The 24,244-nt window shown below is 36.3% G+C and overlaps 3 protein-coding genes across 3 annotated transcripts; 2 read left to right on the top strand and 1 right to left on the bottom strand.

Moving 5' to 3' along the window:
- The first annotated feature begins 4,210 nt into the window (after positions 1-4,210).
- LOC111901793 (F-box protein At5g07610) lies at positions 4,211-4,951 on the top strand. The gene has a single exon (XM_023897663.2). It carries the CDS (start codon positions 4,258-4,260, stop codon positions 4,885-4,887), a length of 630 nt encoding a protein of 209 aa, XP_023753431.1. The 5' UTR covers positions 4,211-4,257; the 3' UTR covers positions 4,888-4,951.
- Positions 4,952-12,894: 7,943 nt separating this feature from the next.
- On the bottom strand, positions 12,895-14,248 carry LOC111901792 (uncharacterized). Its single transcript, XM_023897662.1, has 2 exons — positions 13,646-14,248; positions 12,895-13,563 (listed from the first exon to the last, which is right to left on the bottom strand). The coding sequence occupies exons 1-2, from the start codon at positions 14,246-14,248 to the stop codon at positions 12,895-12,897; spliced, it is 1,272 nt and encodes a 423-aa protein (XP_023753430.1).
- Positions 14,249-15,935: 1,687 nt separating this feature from the next.
- LOC111901608 (F-box protein At5g07610) lies at positions 15,936-17,666 on the top strand. The gene has a single exon (XM_023897485.3). The coding sequence runs from the start codon at positions 16,332-16,334 to the stop codon at positions 17,556-17,558; it is 1,227 nt and encodes a 408-aa protein (XP_023753253.1). The 5' UTR covers positions 15,936-16,331; the 3' UTR covers positions 17,559-17,666.
- The last annotated feature ends 6,578 nt before the right edge of the window (positions 17,667-24,244 follow it).

Raw genomic sequence — 24,244 nt, 5'->3', positions numbered from 1 at the left:
AGTTCATGGGAGAAGTTCTCGATATAATTCCAATTTCTGAATTGAGAATTGATGAAAACAAGAGGTTAATTGAAGAACCAGAGGCAATTGTTGACCGAAAGACTAAGAAGCTTTGACGCAAGATGGTCGAATTAGTGCTTGTTCGTTGGAAGCATTCGAATGGGCCAAATCTCACCTGGGAAACGGAGAGTGACATGTTGAGTCGATATCCACATTTGTTTGTTGATGTGTGATTCTGGGGACGGAATCATCCTAAGGGGAGAGAATTGTAACGCCCGCGTTTCCAGGCTAGACATTTTCGTTGATGTAATAGTCTAGGTTAACCTTTGTAACCCGTTTTGAAATAATAGAAGTATTTTATTTGAGTATTATGTGTTTTGTGCTTAACTGCTTAATTATATGATTTGATTAATTAAGAATAAAATGAGCGTCAAAATTTAAGTGTAAAATAAACTTGATATCTTTGGATAATGTTGTAGTAGTTGAAACGAGGTTTCCGAATATATAAAGAACGCCCAAATCTGACTTCGTATGAGGAAGTTATGATTTTCTGAAGTTTCGACTTAGCGGTATGCAGCCCGAAATACTCGCTTTGAGATTGAGTGGTTTTTAGTCGAATCAATCTAAACGAGAAGAGAAGATCTCGTTGTTGGTATCGAAGCGATGAAAAGTTAGGTGAGAACGGACGTCAAACGAAGAAGTTATGAATTTATAACGAAGTTTTTCTGTCCCGGCCTACTAACAATAATTAATAAAAATAAATTCAAAATTAGCCGACAGAGTCTAAACAAAAGATGTAGAGCGTAGTCTCACCTACGCGTGGATATAAAGAACGTCGAAAACGGAGTTCATATGAAGAAGATATGAATTTCCAAAGTTTATTAAATAATTAATATTTAAAATTAATTATAAAATCTGGTATTATCCGAAGGGGAGTCATCGGACTCATCCGAAGTACGCCCAGCGTACAGCGAAGCGTGACGTCCCTCGCACTCGAGTTCTTCGGATGACGCATGCCATGACGATTCGGACGCGTACGCCCCGCGTACTGTTGTACGCCCAGCGTACTCCGAGGCTCCAGCCTCCTATAAATAGGATGCGAGGGCAGCCGGCTCATTTGCTCTTTTTCTCTCTTCTCTCTCCCGTTTTGCATCATTTTGCATGCCAAAAGTACCCCAAAGCCCCGGTATCATTCCCGAGCCCCGAAGCAAGTCTCGAGGTCCTGAAGATCCTGAGAAGTAAGATTCCCGAGCCGAAGCTCTGCCCGCGAGAAGTTCGATTTTTGTGGAGATCTTCTAGATCTACCGAAGAATACTACTTCTATAAGTCGTAGTGCTGTCCGATCATCTTCTGATCAAGTGAGTGTGTGGTTACTTTCTTCTAACGCATAATTATGAAGTATTATATATAAAATACGTGTTATGTGTATACTTTGTTGTTATATGTGTGAATGTATATTCACTCTCTTCTATCTCATGGATCTGATTTGTCTTCTATGAAATACGTGTTATGTGTGTGTGCCTCATCTGTTACGTGGAATATTATTTGATGAAAAATTAATTTAATTATTTATTGTGGGTTGAAAACCCTATATGCTCACCAGGCTCCCAAGCCTGACCCACTCAGTTTTATTTGTATTACAGGAAGTGGCGCAAGGGCATAAGATGGACGAACCATCAATTTGTTTTGTTTACAAGTCTGTATATGTATATATTTGTTGAATGACTTGTAATGTTATCGTTTATGCTTTATGGTCTGTATCAGAACATGACATCCCGAGTTTTGATTATATAATGAAAATACATTTCTTTTATGAAATGCTTTGGTAAACATTGTTTTATCACGTTTTGTTTTTGGGAACAAATTCCGCAACTCTTTCAAATCAAAAGGATTTACTTTGAAATTATTTTAAAAGCATAAATGAAAATCGGTCTTTTCTGGCTGAGATTTTGGGGATGTCACACTATCTCTATCTCTCTCACTCTCACTATCCTCTCTCTCTCTCTCTCTCTTATCCCTCATACACGCATCAAAGAAAGTAAAACTCAAGATCGTCTTCATCCGATGTTGACTGAAGATCTGACGATGATTTGGGGGTAGAAGGAAAAGAGACTGAGTGATAAATCGATCTATCGATATGGAGGCAAAGAAATCATGGGTCAAGGAAAAGAAAGTGGCTGGCAAAAATCTGGCAGGGACCGTAGATCTAGATGCAACTTTCTGGCGACGGTGAAGCAACCCCCCCCCCCCCCCCCCCAATTCATCTTCTCCAACCAAACCCCCTGGTTGCAGCCCCAAATAGGTCTAATTTCTTCCAGTTTTTTATGGTCATGCTCCAATGTATCAAAATCCTTGTGTGAATTTGTGGTCTCACTCATTCTTTCCTTGCTTCGGTGGTGTTGTTTGGCTCTGATGAACTTCTTCTTACCCTCCAAATCCAAAAATCTAGAAATCAAAATCGAGTATTGTTCATCGTCTTCTACAACAACGATTACAGTGGATTCAAATGATTTCATAACACGAACCCATGGTTTCTCTGTTTCAAGTTGGATTGTAGATGATGGAGACGGTGATGTGGTGCAGAAGTGTTTAGCGATGTAGGGGTGCACATTTATCAAACGCAGATTAAGCTGACATGCTTGTAAAATCAATCGACGACTAAGGTTCTTGAGGCCCACCTCACCGTCTACTTCTTTCTTTCCCCTTCATCCGTTCCTTTTTTTTTTCCTTTCAGTCCATCGTCTTGAAGCAGTGAAGTCAAACCTACATTGATATGGCAGAGTTAGGGGCTTAGGTTTGTACACACAAAGGTAGATCGATCTGCATAGTTGGGGATGTGAGGCAGAGTAGATGCGATGCAGTGGTGGATGAAGATGGTCAATGGAGGTTATGGCTAAAGTAAAGGTTGGTAGATATTGACTGGTTTTCCAATTACAGGGATGATCTAGGCATTTATCATTTTCAATTTATGAACATATTTAATGTTTTAGGGTTGCAATTGGATTAACTAGATGGAGAATATGAACTTTGGATGACTTTGTGGAGAGAGAGAGAGAGAGAGAGAGAGAGAGAGAGAGAGAGAGAGAGAGAGAGAGAGAGAGAGAGGAGGTGAGCCCAAATTAGTTATTTATTTTCTTTTTCCTTTAAATTAATTAGAAAAAATATAAAAAATATATCAGAAAGGACATTTTAGTATTTTCAGTTTTTTGAGGGACCAAAATCACAAGAAAACATAAGGACCACGAAACAAAAAAAGTCACTAAAACCCCAAAAAAATACAAAAAGGACCATTTTTGCAATTTAGTTGATTCTTTTTCCAGAAGTTGAAACTATTGATTGCAAAAAGATTTAAAAACCAGTAACTCCATGTCCTTGTTGACAATGGCATGACTTGACCCTACAGTCTATCTATACTAATGATTTTAGTACAAGTTGCGGGAGGTGAATCAACATCATGGGTGGTGTGGGGGAACCACCTAGAGATTGTGATGGGAGGTTGTTGGGAAATAATCTTTTTTTTTTGTGTCGCAAGTGTTCTCCCTTTCATAACATCTGGCAAATCATCGGTCAATATGCTCCGAGAGTCTTCTACTACATTCTTGACTGGATAAATAAAGTCAACTCTAGGAATTTCATGGATGTCTTGGTCTCTTGGAAGTTGTAATTCGTTTATATCAACAGCTTTGAATTTCATACGCTCTTTTAAAAAGGATAAATCACTCGTTTCCATCTAAATCCTCCATATTACTAGCCATTAACTCATCAATGAGCTTGTGGGCCCTGTTCAGCTGTTCGCACTCTTACTCATTGATGATCCTGTTCCCACGAAAGAGAGAAAAATCTAGTAAGTTACATAGTATATCAAATAAATAGAAGGCTAATTATTGATCCTTTGAAATAACTTTTGATCAACTAATACAATGATGCCCTCTACAAAGAGCAAAAAGTATCTCATTTAGACTAATGTACTGAGTTCAAGGGTTTAACCCCTCAAACTAAAAAAATTGCAGCAATCTTTCAATACTAATTTAGCTTTCAAAAATCTTTCAATCATTAAAGTTTTCAACATTTGAAAAATGAAGCAAACTTAAAAATAACAACAATCTATCAATACTAAAAATTAACTACAACCTTTTAATATTTTAGCCTTTAAAGAAAGAAACTTATTTAGCAACAATTTTTAACTCTCTCCTCAAAAATCAGAATTCAGAGCACATAATAAGAGTCTAAGAGATTGTAATTCGTAGATCATAGGACATGAAGATGGAAAATCTGATTTGTCATTGTCTTCAAAAGCCGATGACGTTGTGTTTAAATCATCTGGCCACGGAGTCTGGAGCTCTGATCGGTTCCAACGACGATCTTTTAATTGAAATCCTTCTCCGATTGCCTGTTACCTCTGTTCTTCGATTCAAATCTGTATCCAAACACTGGCGTTCCCTTTTGAGTCAACGACCTTTCACCCTACTGTATAAAAATGCTTCCTTCTCTCCTGGCTTTTTTGGCTTTTTTGGTCGCAGTTTGTATATTCCATTTGATGATGAGAACCGAAGTACTCATCCTTTTCGTGATCTCGACTTCTATCCTGATCCTCATGGTATTAGAATCGTGCAATCTTGTAACGGATTGCTGCTTTGTCGTAGCAATGAAGGGGATGAACGTGTGCGTAAATATTATGTATTTAATCCTACCACCAAGCAATTTGCAGTCATCCCATCAATTCTCGGAGGCATGGCTGTTCGTGAAACCATCCTTTTTATGGCTCTAAAGGTTGTTTGCTTTTACTTTCCTAAGCCTGACGATGTGGTTAAGGTTCAAATCTACTCCTCCGAAACAGGGAAATGGAAGATTTCAGATGATTATATGTCTTTACCATCGACTACCTAGTTTTTAAAACGAAAACAAAATTGTTAAAATCATATATGTATTCGTACACTTTCTATCAACAAAAAAAGACCGTTAAAAACTTAAAATCATATTATATTCGTCCAATTTCATTATTTGTCTTTTTCAATAATCTTTTAACTCGCATTTAAAATTAGACCTGACAAATGTGTCGTGTCAGGTTCGTGTCATGTCAAGACGTTAAACGGGTTGAAAGGGATTGACCATAACATGACCCGTTTAATATCGTACCGTGTCAACCCGTTTATTTTCGTGTCGGGTTTCGGGTTAATGTTTAGAAATTGTAAATATGTTGTGTTATGTCGAGTTGAAATATTTCAAAAGTTGGAAAGTAGGAGTTGTGGAGGCAAAAAAGGAAAAAGTGAAACACCGGAGTTATGAGATGAAATGATAATTTATAATAAGTTTAGAAGGAAAATTAAAAGAATTAAAATTGGAGAGCAAAAAGGATAGGTGGCGAGGATGACTAAAATTAAGTAATTTTGAAATTTTGAATATTACTTCTAATTCTTGTTTTAGTTATTGAGTTTGACCCACTGCAAATTTATAACATATAATATATTTACAAAAATATGAAATTTATAATAAATAATATATAATTAAACGGGTCATATTCGAGTCATCTTCGAGTTGAAAGTTTTGACCTTAACCCTAGTCGTTTAATTATCGTGTCGTGTCGTGTTAACTCGTTTACATAAACGTGTCAAAATCTCTGACCCTAACCTGCTAATTTCGTATCGGATTTGTGTCGGGTTTTCGTATCGTGTTATGTTTTGCCATGTTTAGTTAAAATCATATTTATATTCGTACAATTTCACATAAATAGCTTATTTCAAAATCAATATTTAAGGCTGACTACCAAGTTTATAATTAAGCAAGGAGTCGTTACCAATAATCAAATATAATATACTTTTTGGACAAACAAAAAACAAGCTCCCTAGACCAAATTTGTAATTTCCACGAGAAAACTGAAAGAAAAAAAAATCCACACATAATTAATTTTTGATTGTAATATTAAAAGTAAAACGAAAATAAGTAATTAAAAATACTTTTTTCTTCTCCAATGAACTTTTTTTTTGAACGGCAATGCAAATTTATAAATAGAAAGAATAGCCAGAGGCTAGGAGGTACATAATGTTTAGAGCTAAAAAGGAAGCAAGAACACAAAAACACAAACAAAAAATGATAAAACTAATGCCGACCAAGGCATTCCAGGATAGGATCGCAACACCATTCAACCCACTTTAGATTATTGCCTTTTCGATTCCGAGCATTGATCCAAAAATACGAATGAGCTTGTACCTCGTATGCCAGCGCCGTTTTTGATACAAAGATTTGATTTAGAGCATGGGCCTTCTTATTCCTGAATCTCCAAATAACCCACAAGAAAACTAGAATTATAGCTTCATGGAACATCTTTAGCCTTTGATCAGCACCTATCATATGCTCACTTTTTAACAGCTCCCAGCAGGAGGCAGGGGAGGGATCCAGCAACCGCCACCAGCTACATACCTGCAGCCAAACATCTTTTGAGACCGGGCATTCCACAAAAATGGGGTCCTCCGTTTCAGGGACTTCATGACATATTTTACACAAATTCGATGAGCTGATTCCAAGATTAAAGAGGTTATCCATACATGGGAGTTTTCCTTAACAAACTCGCCAGGCTAGGATATTTAGTTTATCAGGCACCAATGGATTCCACATCCAATTGTCAATACTTTGGGGGAGAACCAGGTTGTCAAAATAGTTCTGCATTGAAGAAACAGTATATTCCCCCGACGGATCAAGTGACCAAATCCATTTAGACGATCCGTCAATGTTTAACTCATGTTGAAAGTGGTTCAAGAATGGCACCTGATCTTTTCCTAATGTTGCTGGCAGGCATACAATTGATCCCCAACAACCACTTCTCCTTTTTGTAGTCGTAGGACGAGAAATACCACCGTCAGGTCCGTGAATGGCTTTAATCACCAAAGCCCATATGCTGTCAGGCTGTTTTCTAAAACGCCACCACCATTTCCCCAGGAGAGCCAAATTTTACGCCTTTAAGCTGCCAACGCCAAGACCCCCTTTTTCTTTAGCTGCCAAGATCTTATCCCAAGCAATCCAGGCCATTTTCTTTGATTCCAGACAACCTCCCCAGAAAAAAACCTCATTCGAATTCTTTTGAGGCTTTTGATCACCTTTATAGGTGCCCTATATATAGAGAAATAAAAAGATCCAAGGCTGCTTAGAACTGCCTTGCATAAGGTCAATCTACCCCAAAAGACAAGGTAGAGGCTTTCCATCTAGACAATTTCGCTTGAAATTTATCAATGATAGGCTTCCAAAGGGATACTTTAGTCATCGAAGCACCGACAGGTAGACCTAAGTAGGTAAAGGGGAGCGAACCTGTCAAACAATTGAAACTCCGGGCTACCATATCCAGCTCACAATCCTGCACGCCAAACCCGAATAATCTGCTTTTTGACATATTTATTTTGAGCCCCGATGACAGCTCAAAACATCTTAAAATTCTGATCAGCACTACAAGAAAAAGACCCTTTTACGACGCGCAAACCACGACACTCGTTGATTTATGTTACGCAAAAGAGAGTGACTTTAAAAAAGTGTCATCTCTTCAAAAAATTTAACAATAGAGGACACGCATTATTGCGTGCCCTTAAATTAGTGTCTAACAAAAAAAAAACACGGAGGGCACCTATAATAAAATGCACGTCGTCTAAGGATGTCGCTTTATAATTTTTAATGGAACGCGCGTTCCATCCTTTAACAGTAGGGGGAAATGAAATTCTGAAAAAATTAAAAATCCCGCCTTCCTTTTTTTTCTCCTTTCCCTCTTGCCCAAATTATGGGCGCTCCTTCCTTCCCCCTCCCGACATTGACTGCTGCCTACTTCTTCCCTTACTTCTACCTACTGGAACCACCATATCTCCCACTCGATGTTGAAATTGTTAGAAAAAGCCCTAATTATACTCTCAAGTCTAAATACAGAAAAAATAGAAGATGGTGAAGAAGTAGCAGTAGAGGAAGTGGAGGATGAACAGTCGAAAATGGAAGGAATGGCATCAATAGCGTTGTTACTAGATGGGTCAATCTCGAGTCATTTTGTTCAGCTTCCCGAGTCCGTTTATTACCAGATGGGTCAATCTCGTCTTTTCGTCTCGACTTCATATCTCTCTGTAAAGCAACCGACGACCCCCACACCACCATCTGCAAACCCTAAGCCGTCGTCTAAGGATATCCGCTCTTCCTCCTTCCCATTTGACTAATTCTTCGACAACTCTTGTTGAATACATGTCTCCCAAATCAAAGCAGGAAGATGAGGACCTCGAGGTGAAGCGATGTCTAATTAAGGAAACATCTAGAACGAATGTTAGGTTTTACCCCTGATCCCATTGCAATGAGTCAGCTTATGCAAAGTCCAGCTATTTCACATTTCATTCAGCGTCTCCTTTCAAACCCACAGAACACGAATCTGGTTTTTGGCTTCTTCTACACTCCAGTTTCAGAAACTCAATCCCCATGAAAACCCACTTCAGAATGAGCAACAGTCCAACTATTTCGATGGGAAATGGGTTTTTGACGATTCAACACACCCTTTGTATAAAGAAGACGAGTGTGAATTTCTCACAGAACAGGTTACGTGTATGAAAAATGGGAGAAAAGATTCTATGTATCAGAAGTGGAGGTGGCAGCCTAAAGACTGTAATTTGCCAAAGTAAGCATACTTTGTTCTTCCACTTTTTAAAATCGTATTAATTGTTGAATTCTTGATGATTTTAATTGTGTGTTTTGGGGGAAATGAAATGAAGGTTTATAGGGAAATTGTTGGTGGAGAAATCGAAGAACAAGAGGCTTATGTTCGTTGGAGATTCATTGAATAGAAATCAATGGTGTGCATGGTTCAATCCATAGTCACAGGATTCGCCAAAGTAGTCACGATCCACGTTCCAAACGGCTCGATCCTAAACGGGGTACGATTGCGTACCGATCGCCGATAGAAACGCCCTCTGGTACGTCATGCTTGCAATCCCACCAATTCTTTAAATCGATACCTGAAACGTGAAATTGGCAAATTGGATTGCACATAAACGCGATTGGGATCGGGAATTTTGGTTTTGGAATGCCGATTTGTGAAATTGGGGGGAAATTGTTTTTATCCGGAGAAAAGTCACCGACGCTTGATTTCTTCCATAAGCCCTCGATTCCATGTTAGGTGTTTGGACTTCCAGATCTGATTCTTCTTTATCACTTTTAATAATATATAATAGCTATAACACTTATCCAATATCATCACTTCACCATGATTTCACTTTTGTTCTACACCTTTCAGGAAGAGTTGTTGATGGAAGAGAGATGATGGTTTAATTTGCCAAATATGGGCCTAATGCTGAAAAAATGTGAGTCACATTCACATATAATCTAATATATTTCAAATTCCAAGAATCAAATATGAAAAAGTATATGGTTGTTTGACTAATGTGGTTGTTTTTATTCTTGTTTTAGTCACAAGGGAAGGATACTTGAACCAGTAGAAAAGTTGAAGGGTGGATTAAGGAGCCAAAGTCCTAGACCAAGGTATGATGAGAATGTAGTTTTGACCATTCTACCCTTGTATTGGAGTTGATGTTTACCCAATGTAGTTCCAGGTATAGAGATGAATACAAGGGCTACAGGAGGATAAGTCGCAGCAGTAGCAGGGACATGTATTATGGAAGGGACAAAGATCGTTACAGAAGTAGGACCCTCATGCAGTAGGAGTAGGAGCCCTGATTATCATAGAAGAAACAGGAGGGGTAGATATGATGATGATTATGATGATGAGAGAAGCCCAAGTAGGTCTCCTATAAGGTAAAAAGACATAAATGCCCTTATCATTAAAAATAGCATCCGTAAAAAGTTTTGTTTGTCTGTTTAAAGTTGATGTTTCATTAGGAACCTGATGACTATTCATTATTCTATATGTGTTTGTTACTTACATAGAAGTACTAGTGTTGAAAAGACTAGAATGCCCTTATCATGTGATGTGTCAATAAACTGATGGATTACACAGAAGCAGGTCTCCTCCACGTAGGAGTAGGTCACCTTCTAGAAGCAGAAGCCCTGAAGGAGGAGGAAATGAGAAAGCATCAACATCATCACCCTATTCCCATGGTAGAGCTGATTCCAGAAGCCCTTTGCAGCGTTCTGATTCCAATGTAAGTTTTTTTTACCTGTGGAATCATTGATTCCGAGTGTTGATATTTTTTTATTGATTACTTTTTATCTTATCTTTTATATATTATTAATTATTATTAACCCTTGGTTGTGGTATAATATGTAGGGTTTGCCTGGACCAATGGGGTTGATGAGTACTAGTCATTTGGAACAAGAAGCTGCAGTACTTGCTTTGTCAACTTTGATGACCATAGCTCCTGCAGAAGTTTATGCAGAATTTGAAAAGGTAATTTTTTTTTTATTTATGAACTTTCAAAGCAACTTTTATTGTTTTACATCACTTGAATTTTAGTGCATTAGGTCGTATAATATGTTGAAATGTTGAACGTTTTATGATGAGATTGTTTCAAATAAGGGAAGTAGAATAAAGGATAAATTAATTCATAATGTCTATGAAACCCCTTATACCCTTCTCTTGAACGGTGAAATAAATTATAGAGGCGAGATAGAACAAAGGAGTATGGGGTGGCTGAATTATTCCATTTGGATCCTCATTACACAATAAGTTTATGTTTGAAACATATAAAAGTGTGTCTAGCTTTGTATGATCCAGTTGCAGCAAAAGATAAATTATTCAATTTTTTCAGCATCTGTTGTGTATGGTGACAGTTTTGTTTAGGTTGCACCCACTAAGAATGTATCAGCTTTTTTAGCATCTGTTGGAAAGTGAATGTTCAAAAGGAAAAAACGATATAAGTGCACATTTGTTACTATGCTAATATGAATTGAGGATTAAGCTATTAGTTTCTAAATCACAAACAGTGTTTGCTGCCTTTCTTAATCTGTTTGAATACGAAATCAAGCCTGTGTTTATATTTGATTTGATTGTTTATGTGAGTTTTTGGTTGATTTTGGTTTAATGTTGTGATTAAAGTAGGGTTTGTTAGAATATAATGTTGCAGAAATTATCCTTATGGGTCTTGACACATCAAGTTTGTTAATTATTTAGAAAAATACTATAAATTATCTTTGATTTCATGAGAATATAAATGCTTGTTTGTCATATTCAATTCACATTCGGTAAAATGTTGTGTCCACATGATACTAAGGAATACAATTCTGTAATTGACTTGGGCATAAACATGTTATTTTGATCAAGAGAAAAAGAAAAATAGCCTAGATAATTAGCAACTTATAAGTAGGTTGGTTGGTGTTATGTGAAAGTGAAAGGGGTAAGTGAAATTTGAGAGTGATTTGTGTTTTTTTTAGTCACATTGCATCGGACTCAATTCCAGCTTGGAAATGGTGGTTTGTTTGGTGCTAGTTATATTTAGGTAAAAGATTTCCCATCTCTTATATTAATGTTTGGTTTTAATGTTTGGCTTATTACATTACTTTTGTCTCCTTTGTTGTATTGATGAGGCTTGAGCATGCTGGGCTGTTAATGTTCCTATTTGTTTTCATTTATGCAGGTAACAATCTTGTTGAAAGGACTTATGAATCAGATATTAATGGTAACAAGTTTAACACTCGAGTCCATACGATTAGATGTTAATGGTAACAAGTTTAACACATGTGTCTTTGTTATACATACAAATTAAATGCAATGGATTGTATTTTTTGTATATGGTATTTTATTTTATATTATGCAATGGATTGTATTTTTTGTATATGGTATTTTATTTCTATTATGAGAGATTAAATGCAAATTTAATTTATAAATTAATAAATATATAAATATATTTTAAAAAAAAAAAATTAAAATTACGATACGCAAAAATGTGTGTCGTCTTCATTTATGACATGGCCTTTCTTGACTGGTGCTTCCTTGATACGCATTGCGTGTCATAAACACGCGCGTCGTAAGGTTACGACACGCAAATGCGTGTCGTCTTCCTTTATGACAGGGCCTTTCTTGATACGCACTGCGTGTCATAACCGCGCGTCGTAAATGCGCGTCATAAATGCACGTCGTAAATGCGCGTCGTCTATAGACGACGCGCAAAAGCGCGTCATCTCTCTTTATGACAGGGCCTTCCTTGACGCGCATTTGCGCGTCGTATGAGCGTTTTACGACGCGCAATGAGCGTCGTAAAATGCATTTTTTCTAGTAGTGTAGGTTTTTTACATTCTCCGAAGACCATGAACCCATAAATATTACATCATCAGCGTATTGAAGATGTGAGATTACAGGTCCATGATTTGGGAGTTGGAGACCTTTGAAAATACTCTTTTCTTCCGCCTCTTTCATAGCAATGTGGAGTCCTTCAGCTGCAATGATAAACAAAAATGGAGATAGTGGATCCCCTTGTCGGACCCCACGCTCCATACCAAACTCTTTTGTTGCTGAACCATTAACGAGGACCGAGACCTTTGCTGATGAAAGACATCCATTGATCCATAATCGCCACTTAGCCCCAAATTCCATTTGCTGCATGATTGAGTCTAGGAATTCCCAACTGAGACTGTCAAAGGCCTTTTCAAAGTCGATTTTGAACGTGAAAGCTTTCTTTTTGTGTTCTTCTTTAGCCAGCAAATGACTTCATTTAAAATGAGTGGTCCATCAAGGATGTGCCTATTTTTGAGGAAAGCAGTTTGAGATGGGCTAACCACCAGGTGAACCACCTTTTTTAGGTGTTCAGCTAGGATCTTTGCTTTTGTTTTATATAGACACCCAATCAAACTGATCGGACAGAAATCATTGATTGTGATCGGGTCTTGGACCTTTGGAACAAGAGTGATAAAGGATGAGTTGCACCCTTTTTCGAAATGTCCAGAAGCTTCAAAGTGCTTCACCGCAAGATAAAAATCACCTCCAACCGTCTCCTAATGTTGCTTTAGGAAAGTAAACGAAAATCCTTCCGGACCTGGTGCCCTGTCCGGGCCACAAGCCCAGATAGCTGATTTAACTTCTGCAAGCGAGAAAGGCTCCTCAAGATACTCAATCGCATATGGGGGAAGTTTCAAGAATTTGGAGCTGATGAATTTAGGCCGTGATTTAATAGGCTCAGTGAATCTCCCAGCAAAGTGTTTAAATACTCTCTCCTTGATTTCAACAGGGTCACTTATCCAGAATCCGTTTTCCTTAATTCCGTTTATCCTCTGAGATCTATGGTGCTTATTTATTAGGCCATGGAAGAATGCATTGTTCTCGTCTCCCTCAAGAGCCCATTTAGATCTAGACTTTTGCTTTAAATCTTCAATACGATTAGATTCGATTTCCATGATTTTTTGGTAGGCCTCCTGTCGATTTTTGAGCATCTCATTATTGACCCTACCCTCCTCAGCCATCAGGTCGAATTCTTTAATTTTGTTTGTAAACTCCTCCATTTCTTTTTTAGCTGTCCCATTAGATTCTTTCCTCCATAATTTAATATGCTCCTTCAAGTTCTTCAATTTACCGGCAACCAAAGAGAGGGGGGATAGAAACAGCTGCCGTCCTGGGTTGCAACTAACCACCCAACCACTTCTTAGGACGCCCTCAAATCCAAGGTCCTTTAGCCAAGAATTAAAAAATTTGAATGGGGTTGGTTGTGACGTTTAGAGTTGGCCAAGCTTCAATGGAATTGAGCAATACAAGGAACCTGTCAAGCTTGCTGTGTTTATCACCAGTTGAGTTCATGTATGTGAATCTGCGGCCCCCTATTTTGATTTCCAGTAAACCAAGAGAGTGAATGAATTCATTGAAATAATAAGCGCTACTCTGGCAAAATACAGACCCCAAACGTTCTTCAGGGAAACGAACAACGTTAAAGTCACCAAAAACAATCCAGCAAGATTCAGCGTCCGAGTTTATGAGATCAGCCAATTTGTTCCATAGAGCTTTTTTCCTCCAGGGCTCCTGTGGAGCATAAACATTTACGAAGCAGCAAATTTTCCTTAATCTGAGCCATAGACCCTTAATGGCAAAAAAGCCCTCACCTTTTATTGATTCTAAGATCTGGAATAAAGAGGGGTCCCACAGGGAAGCAATTCCACCGGATAGCCCAACCGGGTCGATAACATCGCATTGAAAATTGGAAGAGCCCCATATTTGCTTGTCTAACTTATTTTTAACCTCCAGGGATTTTGTTTCTTGTAATCCAACAAAAAAAGCTTGATTTTGAACACGACAATTTCTTAGCCAGCTCCTTTTTACTTCACACCCAATTCCTCTAATAGTGTTGGAGAAAATATTCATTGGTCAATAATAGCCACTCCGCAGGATTTAATCATCTGTTTGAAATGATCAAACCGATTCCCTACCTGAAATCCGATTGATTCCCCAACAACGATTGTCTTGGCAATCTCTATAGATGTGGCATTGGACTCAATTGGTTGACTCCGAGAGGCTGCTGACTGCGACATTTGTTGAAGCCGATGTACATCTCCTTGCAGATTTTGAGGGACACCATATTGGGGCGATGGGGGATGAATTCTCGCAGTGGAGGTGGAATTGCATGATTGCTGCTGGGGCAAAGAGGTTGACCTGCTAATACAATCGATGTGCTGGGTAGAGTGGCCGGATGGATTAGAGTAAGATGGGGCCCTATTTAGGTCCAAAGAAAAATCGGGCTGAAGAATATTAATTATGGGTGGTTGGCAAGCCCACCTTCTATGTTGGCCCAGATGAGAAGGGGACCCAGATGTAACAAGGCCAACATCCATCGGCAGTGGCGATACAGCTTCTCTCCTAGATTCCATGGACTTAGAAGATCGAGAAGGCTCCTTGGCATTCGCGCTGGCGGTGTTTTCGTGCAACCTTTCCACTTCCCTAACATCTTGCCCTGATTGATCTGCCTTCGCCGGAGATGCTGCCGGAGATTGTGTTCCATGTTCAGATTGGATCGGATCTTCACTGTTGAGACTTTCATTTTCGCCAAAACTATCTTCATCCCACCATGACATCTTCTGATAGAAATCGTTAGCAGCAAGCACCGGGCTAAGTTTGAGTGATTCGAAGATATCCTCCATGACATTTATTTGGAATGGTTTACCATCCACAACAATTATGGTGGAGGAGCTGATGATTCCTGGGTGAGAAGTAAGAATTCCAACCCTTCCGAAGGCTAAGTTTGGGGAATCTGTGGTGCACACTTCCGGTATGACCACCGACCCCCAGGTTCTTGCAATGATAATGAACGCCTCCTCGCACCATGCATACTGCGGAACGCCTTGAATTATTAGAGATGCAATTCTTTCATTAAAATTGTCCCCTCTTCCCAAGCAACGACTTCTTTGAACCACGACTGCCATATTTCCTTCCCATTATTTAGAAAATCGTCCCTATCCGTTGCATTGTCGAATACAAGAAGCATTTTTAGGCCTCCCAGATATCTTAGCTGGATCGACGGGCAACCCTCGACTTCCTGGAAAGCTTTCACGTTCATTAAATCTTGGAAACTTTCCACTTCCCCTACTAGAGTATCCTTCATGGCATCTTTTGACTCACAATAAGATTGCATCTTTATTATTTTCTTTGGATGATACGTCCCAGCATCTTCATTACTTGTCTTTCCGGATGCATTGTTTACAACTGGCGTAGTCCCCCTAACAGCCTCCGCATACGATCCACCAGGAATCTGTGGATACGTCACTTGGAGTGCATGCTGGCTATCTGAGTCTTGATGAGAACTTCTTCGATTCACGTTCTTATTCCTCTCAAATCGTGCCACATTTACTTCAATCTTCTGAGCTCCGATGTAAATCTCGTTGAGACGATTCTCAAAGGAGGTGACTTCTCAGATCCTTATAAATCTGACAAATCCAAAGTTCTTGTTACGGCGGTTCAACTTCTTGGCAATGTAAACATCTACGACTGTCCCATATCTACTAAACATCCGCCATAAAGCAGCTTCGTTCCAGGCTGGGGGGAAGTTCTACACATAAAAGGTTACAGCTTTCCCGTTTAATTCGAAGTCTCTCCCGTAATTCTTCCTCCGCCGTACCTGATTCCATCCCTCTTGATTAACAGTCTCTCCCATTCTTTTTTACTTACCGTATGTATATATATTCTAAAGTAACATTTTAACTGTACTCGGGTTTCTGAATGACTTTAAGACCATATTATTTAAGACTATTATACTATAGTTGAAAAGAACGGTGAAAACCACATACTTTTTTCAATCAAGGACATTTCCTAGTCAAGTCAACGTCAGCAAAGCATTAAAGCGTTAGGCAAAGCTTCTATGGCAAGCTAATAAGCTATCAGCTTCCATGACAAAACTTTAAAAAAAAAAAAAAAAAACCCTTTCTTTCTTCAAGGCTTTCAACCTAGTCCAGAAATGGTGAACACCAGATCTAAAATCAACAAAATCCAGAACACCATAAACCTCTGGTTCTCGAAGGCTGCCATGGCCGACACCAATCATCTGGCCACGGAGTCTGGAGCTCTGATCGGTTGCAACGACGATCTTTTAATTGAAATCCTTCTCCGATTGCCGGTAACCTCTGTTCTTCGATTCAAATCTGTATCCAAACACTGGCGTTCCCTTTTGAGTAACCGGCGATTTACCCTCCTGTATAAAAATGCTTCCTTCTCTCCTGGTTTTTTTGCTCGCAGTTTGTATATTCCATTTGATGATGAGAACGAAAGCATTCCTCCTTTTCGTAATCTCGACTTCTATCCTGATCCCCATGGTATTAGAATCTTGCAATCTTGTAACGGATTGCTGCTTTGTCGTAGCAATGAAGGGGACGAACGTGTGTATAAATATTACGTATTTAATCCCACCACCAAGCAATTTGCAGTCATCCCATCAATTCTCGGAGGCATGGCTGTTCGTAAAACCATCATATTTATGGCTTTGGCATTTCATCAAACAGATTGTGTTCACTACAAGGTTGTTTGCTTTTACTTTCCTGAGCCTGACGATGTGATTAAGGTTCAAATCTACTCCTCCGAAACAGGGAAATGGAAGATTTCAGATGATTATATGTCTTTACCCGATTACTATATTCCACCCTTGGACTACATAGTTTTTTGGAATCAAGCGATCCACTGGGTTCCCTTCGGCGACAAGTCGTACTTCAAGCTCGACACAGAAGAATTTCAATCGCTGCCCTTACCTGTGAGAGTGGCGTCTTCTGAAGCTGATGAAAGCATGGATCATATTATGACCCTTTACTTCGGGGAGTCACGAGGCCATCTGCATTTGGTGAAGAGGGTCGATCCCAGTGAGAGCCGTTTACATCTGAATGTGTTCGAGATGTTAAACGATTATTCTGGGTGGTTTCTTAAGTATCGAGTTGACCTTGATGAACTTCCGGATGCTTATCCTGAGATTATCAATAGCTATTTTGATCCATTGAGCTTGGGTTATTACATATTTGATGTGTTTGATGTGGTTAGGGGTGAAGAAGAAGAAGAAACATTTATGGTGATCAGAGTTCCAGGGAAGGTCATAAGGTATAATGTCGTGGACAAGAGTTTCAAGCAGATATCTGACCAGATCGGACAAACCAGACGCAAACATGTTCATCGTTATATTGAGTCTTTGGTGTCTTTCTAATATGAGTAAGGTCCAGTTTGTGTGTAACCTTCAAAATCCTATTTTCTACTATTACTTTATGAGGAATCAAAGAAAGGCTAACTCGCTCTTAAAAGCACTCCAATTGAAGGTTTTGCATTGATTTTTACTATTTTAATTAGTCTTTGAAAATGTTATATACCATTGGCACAAAAAGACTACATATTGTTGTTATTTACTTCAACCATAAGAACAAAATAAATTGAAAGTACGATGTTATTCTTGGGTAGATTTTTAAATATACAATGTCTCGATACAAAAAAAAAAGTGCAATAGTGTAAAAGTATGAAATAGTAGTATGTTATTATTATAAATTCGGGTATATGCCCATTTACTTTGGGGAGTCACGAGGGCATCTTCATCTGGCGGATACTCCTGATGGCAGTCGGAACCATTTGGAATTGAACGTATACGAGATGTTGAAGGATCATTCTGGGTGGTTTCTCAAGTACCGAGTGGAGCTTGTTGAGTTTCTGAGTGCTTACCCGGAGATGATCCGTATAAACCCAGATCCTTCAATCCCAATTTATTACGATTATCAGTTGTTAGATGTGGTTAGGGGTGAAGAAGAGGATGAAACCTTCTTCGTGATCCAAATTCCAGGGAATCGGATTATTAGGTACAACGTTGCCGATAAGAGTTTCAAGCAGGTATTTGATACGAGCCACTTTTACAGTGGACCAATCGGGTTCGAGGAAATTCATCCTTATGTTGAAACAATAGTTTCTTTATAAAAAGTCCGATGTGTGTGTGTAAACTAGTGGGATTTACTATATGTTGCGGCGGTTATTAATCATGTATTTTTTTAATAATAAATTAATAAAAAAAAGTATATAATCAAAATAATTAAAATGTATCTCTGAATATTATTAAAAGAGAACCTTTAATTCTAAATTGAAGAAATCACGGTCATTGATTGCATTTCAATCCTATATTTTCTATCCTTGGATTATTTGCTGACATCATCTTTGTCAACCCCTTTATTTTTGTCCACAAATTTTATAAAATAAAATATATATATATATATACTACATTTTAAATTAGAAAGTCTATTAATGACAATTAAATCTCACCAAAAATAGAATGAATTAAATTATGAACTGTATTAATGACAATTAAATCTCACCAAAAATAAAATTATTTAATATTAGGAATTTTATTAATTACAATTAAATCTCACCAAAAATGAAATGAAACAATGTTTTGCCCCATCCCTCATTACTAGTACCCCTACCCTCTCTCCATTCTTTCTTTACATAATTTATCTAACCTAAGTTTTGTAGTGGGAAAGAAAATGAGGGAAAGAAGAAACAAAATATATGTGGGCTTCGATCTGTGCAGATCAATCTTGTGTTCGATCATCATGAAAGAAGGAAGAATGATATAGAGATAAATTTCTTTGGATTATACTTTAATTTGATCGTAGTTTAGATCGATTTTGGGTACGTTTTAGATTATCTTTATTTTATTCTGTTTCAACTATGAAGTTCCAATCTATAAAACCTTTCGATTTAAGTTTAAATCCATAATAGTTACATTTTCTGAATCTGCTTCTATTTTTGTTCTTATGATACTGTTGATTTTGATTTTTTAAGTTATAGATATCTGGAGAGCAAAAGGATGGACACAGCAGCACCGCTACCTCTCATCCATTGTTTCAATTTGGAAGATATATCCACTAGGTAGTGAATTTGTATATGTCGATTTTCGTTTTTATTTTTACATTTATATATATGCATTTAGTCAATGATTTTGTTGTGGCTTACCAGGTCATGAATGGGAGATATACTCGAGTCAATATCTATAATGCTTTACCCATTCAATCCCTTCCTGGATTTGGAGATGGAATTTAAACTCTTATACCAGTGAGTGATCCATATATTCTACAACTCAGTAAAACCCAATGATGATATGTGTTTTGATTTATTTAAAAAACATCTTTTAAAGATACAAATTGGGATCTCAGAAATAAGTTATTCACCTATCCTTTTTTAATATTATAAAAAAAACATCTTTTAGACTCAATAGCAAAGAAAAGACAAACTTTTAGTATACCATGTAAATAGATTACATCGATAAATCTTATTGGAAAATGTTGGGGATTGATTAATTTTGGTTAATTAGCATGTTTTTTTTGTTAACTTGCATTGTTTGGGCATGCCGAGAAGCATAGTAAGAACCTTTCACAACCTTATTCTTTTGTTTAACTGGTTTGAATCTTCTTATTGAGTTTACTTTCTCAAGGATAAATGGGTACACAATACACTCTTGAAAATAGGGTTGGGAACATTGTGAGTATCAAGGTTTTCTCAGCAATAAGAGAGGATATTAGTATAAAACTTGCAGTATAAATCATTTTTAATTACATAATAATAACTAAACAAAGATATGTGAAGGATTATTTTTATAATTTAAATTGCAATATATAACATAAAAATCGTATGAAATTTTCATTATGTTCCATTCCATTCCTCACAAACATGTTTTGGGAATGGAATTACTTATTCTATTATCTTGATTTTAGGATTACATATTCATTCCATTTCTTTGTTGTTCCATTCTTTGCAACCTCACATATCTCAAAAAAGTAATTCAGAAATCCATCATACAATAGAAAATGTTTTATAAACTCCTATAAGGGAAGAAGAAAGATAAGGCTAAATGAGTGTATGGTGTTAATCTAATTATGATGTTCTTTCATCTCTATTTGCATGTTTCTAGCTTGTTTGTGGTATTGTTTATAAAATATTGTTGTTATATTTGAAAGTTCATTTTACCTTTTTCATCTTTTTGTGTGTATATTTTAATCTTTCAGGTTTTTTAGAGTATTTGAGGGATCGTTTCTGCTTGGGAGTGGGGTAAAGTCAAGGGCCCTAAAACTGGAGGATAGTTGTATTTAGAGCCACTTAAATATTGAAGCTTTTTGTTGGCATTAATTTCAATAATCATATGTACCTTAGAAGAGATATCATAAATATAGTTTATTTTTTATAACGTTTTTTGTATTTTTATTAAATGTTGTACAGGTGATGTCTACAAGGTGTTGGTATTTTTTGTTGGCAAGTTATTGCGCTATCTAACACCCCAATAATCTATAATATTTGTATAAGATGGTGAGAATTATTATTTTTTATAGCAGCTTCTCTTCATATTGATTATCCAATATGGTCTGAGTTCTGGAATGTTGCCACTGAGAGGATTCCACATTGTGGGGCGTTGGAATTCATTACAAAATAAGGCATGATTTATATGCATTATTGGGTATTGATGGAAATGTTTAATTCTTGCTCATGTTGATTGATAAGTATTTTACAATATGCTCTTTTAACCTTATATTAGGACATTTTCTGAAAAAAAAAATGTTTTTAGTATTGAACTTTAAAAGAAAAAAAAGTTCATACATCGTACTCTTACAAAAATGACTTTTTTGGATTATTTTTAGTTGATATGGAAAGTTACATTTTTTGTATATTGAAGATCATTTATAGGATTGTTTTCTGGAAAAAAAATATTCATTAATAGCATTAAACTTTGCAAAAATTTTCATTAATCGCATCGTAGTTTCAAAAAAGGACTGTTTTGTATTCTTTTTGGCTAATCTAGAAATGATTGATTTTTTATGCACATTAGAGCTCATTAATAGAATTTTTTTGAAAACATTTTGTTAATGGAAAGTGTATTTTCATTTTCTTTCGCATATAGACCATTTATGTAAAAAAAACATTTCAAATATGGACCATTTATGTACTTTTGCTCACAAGTGAACCATTTATGTAATATATAAATTTAAATGTTAATTAGTAGGTCATTAATATGACAACTTTCTAGGGAAAATTTATTTTTAGTATTGAAATTTGCAAAAAAAAAAAGTTCATTAACGACATTGTACTTTAAAAAAAATATTATTTTGGATTATTTTTAGATGATATCGAAACATTTCAAATTTTCCTACATTGAAGCTCATTTGTACGACAATGTTCTGGAAGCAAATTTCATTAATAGTGTTGAACTTTGCAAAAAAAAATCATTAATAGCATCGTACTTTTAAAAAGTAACTTTTTTAGAATTCTTTAACTGTAGGTAGATTCCTTGAATGCCTACCTTGATGAACATATGTGGAGAAATCTTCTTGGAAAAGGATAAAATCCTGATATGACAACCCGAACAAGAAAAAGAAAAACTCAGTTTTGACTAACCCAATTTATTCAAAATCTTTATTCATTTTAGTAGCTTACACACCATTTTGATGCTCTCAAAATAGCTTATGTAATAATGCTAAAATGTTATTTGACATGTTTTGTACTTTCTAATGATCATTACCAGGAAACCTTTGAAGGATTTTTATACCAGAAAGAATGTGATCAATATACAAAACAATGTTGCATATTCAGAACCTAATGTTCCTAATTTACTGTAATAAGGTCTTCCTGTAATAGTTGATTGGCCCTACCTAACTATCCCATGCAAGGTAATGGATTTATGTTGTTCTAAATGTGTTAAAATGTTTCACTTAGGTGTTACTCAACACATGGTTTGCAGACTATCCATATTGATTTCATGATTGAGACGAACACATCACATCGACCAAGATCAGACCATCAACCATATTAGTGACCCCACTAAGATTAGCAATGTAATTTGAGTAATCATCCAAAACAGGCAATGAACTTTGAATTGTAGTAAATCTAAATTGAATTCCTAAATTGTACATTAGACCTTGAACATTTTCAATTAATGTTATCGAGTTGATATGCATTTGATTATTTAGGTATATCGTAAATTGTTTAGTTTCCCCTATTGAATTATGGCGTAAATGTAAAGTGTTACATTTAACCGTAAACATGAGGCTTTAGTTTGGTTGTCTAACTAATGATTTGGATGAGACAAAAGCATTTGACGAGTTAATTCTTAAAATTAGTGAAGGTAATATTAGTGACCCTAATGATGGTGAAGCTAAAGTTGAATTTCCAGAAGATGTTGTTGTTCGCTCTACAGGTGACCATATTCATTCAATTGTATCCATCATTTGAAAACCATCTTAATGATCTATCATATTTTCAGGATAAAGCTATTTTGGTACCTACAAACGAAGAATCTGATGCTACCAATGACTACATTTTAGGATTGATGAAAGATGAAGGGAAAACATATATGAGTTCAAATTCTTTATGTGAGATAGAGTTACCAGATTTTTTTGAGGAATCAATCTACTCTTCAGTTGTGTTGAATGGTTTTAAGGCAACTAGAGTTTCCAACCATAAACTTACACTAAAAATAGGTTTTCCAGTCATGCTACTTCGTAATATCTAGCAAACCAAAGGACTATGCAATGGTACTAGATTACATATTGTTAGGATTGGAAGACACGTCATTGAAGCCTGAATCATATATGCTAGATTCTTCAATGAGACTACTTATATACCTTGCAGGATGTTAACTCTGTCTAATAAAAGAATCTCATTCAGTTTTTAGCGGAGACAATTCCCCATAGTTGTTTATTTTGTTATGGCCATTAACAAAAGTCAATGACAATAATGATCAAATGTTGGATTATACTTGCGTATGCCCGTCTTCACTCATTGTCAGTGATATGTTTTTTGTTTCTCGCATCACAAGTGAAAAAGGATTGAAGTTACTCATATATGACGAGGAAGGTCATCTAACTAATAAAACAAAAAGTTATGTCTACAAAGAGATCCTTCAATGATTATAGATATTTAGGTGTTCCATTGTTTTTTTTTTTCAGACATTTCAATGTTACCAACAATGCTAAGTCTATTTCTGTTACTTTATTTTTTTTATAGTGACAATTTTTTATACCTGCGGATTATTATATGGGGATTATTTGGGAAATCTTCAGAAAAGTTCTAAAATTTTACCCTAATTTACGAAAAGTCTCAAACTAAATTTTGTTTACGAAAAAGCATGAATTAACGGTAAAAATGATGATTTGACTCATTTTTTCCGGTTTACCGGTTTTATTACTTACATGTTTCACTAAAGTCTCATTATTTTACCCTAATTTGCGAATAAGTCCCAAAATAAAATTTACTGATGATTTGACCATTTGCTCAATGTAACATACATTTTACCGGTTTTATTACTGACCCGGACGCCTAGTCATTAAATGAGATGATGAGATGAATATGTTAAGTTATATAATGCTATGTTTAGCATAAAACTTGATATCCTGATGTATTGTGTATCTTTTTGGAACATAAAATGCATCCAACGAAGACTACAATAGTTACATAAACTAACAACAACTGCGTTATTTTTTACGTTTATAAGAAATCTCAAATTGTCTATCTAATCTTATGTAACCCAATATATCTATCTCATCAGACATCAACTCATTTTCTACCATTTTTTTCTTGGAAACACACATTTTATTGGTTTCATTATTGACGTAGATACATAGTCATAAATGAACCGCTGAGATGAATATTAAATTTTACAGTAAATGTGACATTGTATAACCCATCGTATTCATCTTATCAGCTAATTTAATGACTAGGTGTCAGCAATGAAACCAATAAAATGTATTTTACATGAAGATAAGGGACAAATCATCAATAAATTTTATTTTGTGACTTATTCGCAAATTACGGTAAAATAATGGGACTTTAGTGAAACATGTAAGTAATAAAATCGGTAAACCAGAAAAA

Source organism: Lactuca sativa, chromosome 9 (genome assembly GCF_002870075.4).
Source record: "Lactuca sativa cultivar Salinas chromosome 9, Lsat_Salinas_v11, whole genome shotgun sequence".
Lineage (NCBI taxonomy): Eukaryota > Viridiplantae > Streptophyta > Magnoliopsida > Asterales > Asteraceae > Lactuca > Lactuca sativa.
Note: the sequence above shows the minus strand (reverse complement) of the source record. Positions and strands in the feature narration are given on the sequence as shown.

Excerpts from the sequence above, each read along its gene's own strand:
- LOC111901608 (XM_023897485.3), top strand. The coding sequence starts at position 16,332 with ATGGTGAACACCAGATCTAAAATCAACAAAATCCAGAACACCATAAAC.
- LOC111901792 (XM_023897662.1), bottom strand. The coding sequence starts at position 14,248 with ATGAATATTTTCTCCAACACTATTAGAGGAATTGGGTGTGAAGTAAAA. Across the intron at positions 13,564-13,645 it reads GCAAGCTTGACAGGTTCCTT|GACCTTGGATTTGAGGGCGT; the intron begins GTATTGCTCAAT and ends TCTTGGCTAAAG.
- LOC111901793 (XM_023897663.2), top strand. The coding sequence starts at position 4,258 with ATGAAGATGGAAAATCTGATTTGTCATTGTCTTCAAAAGCCGATGACG.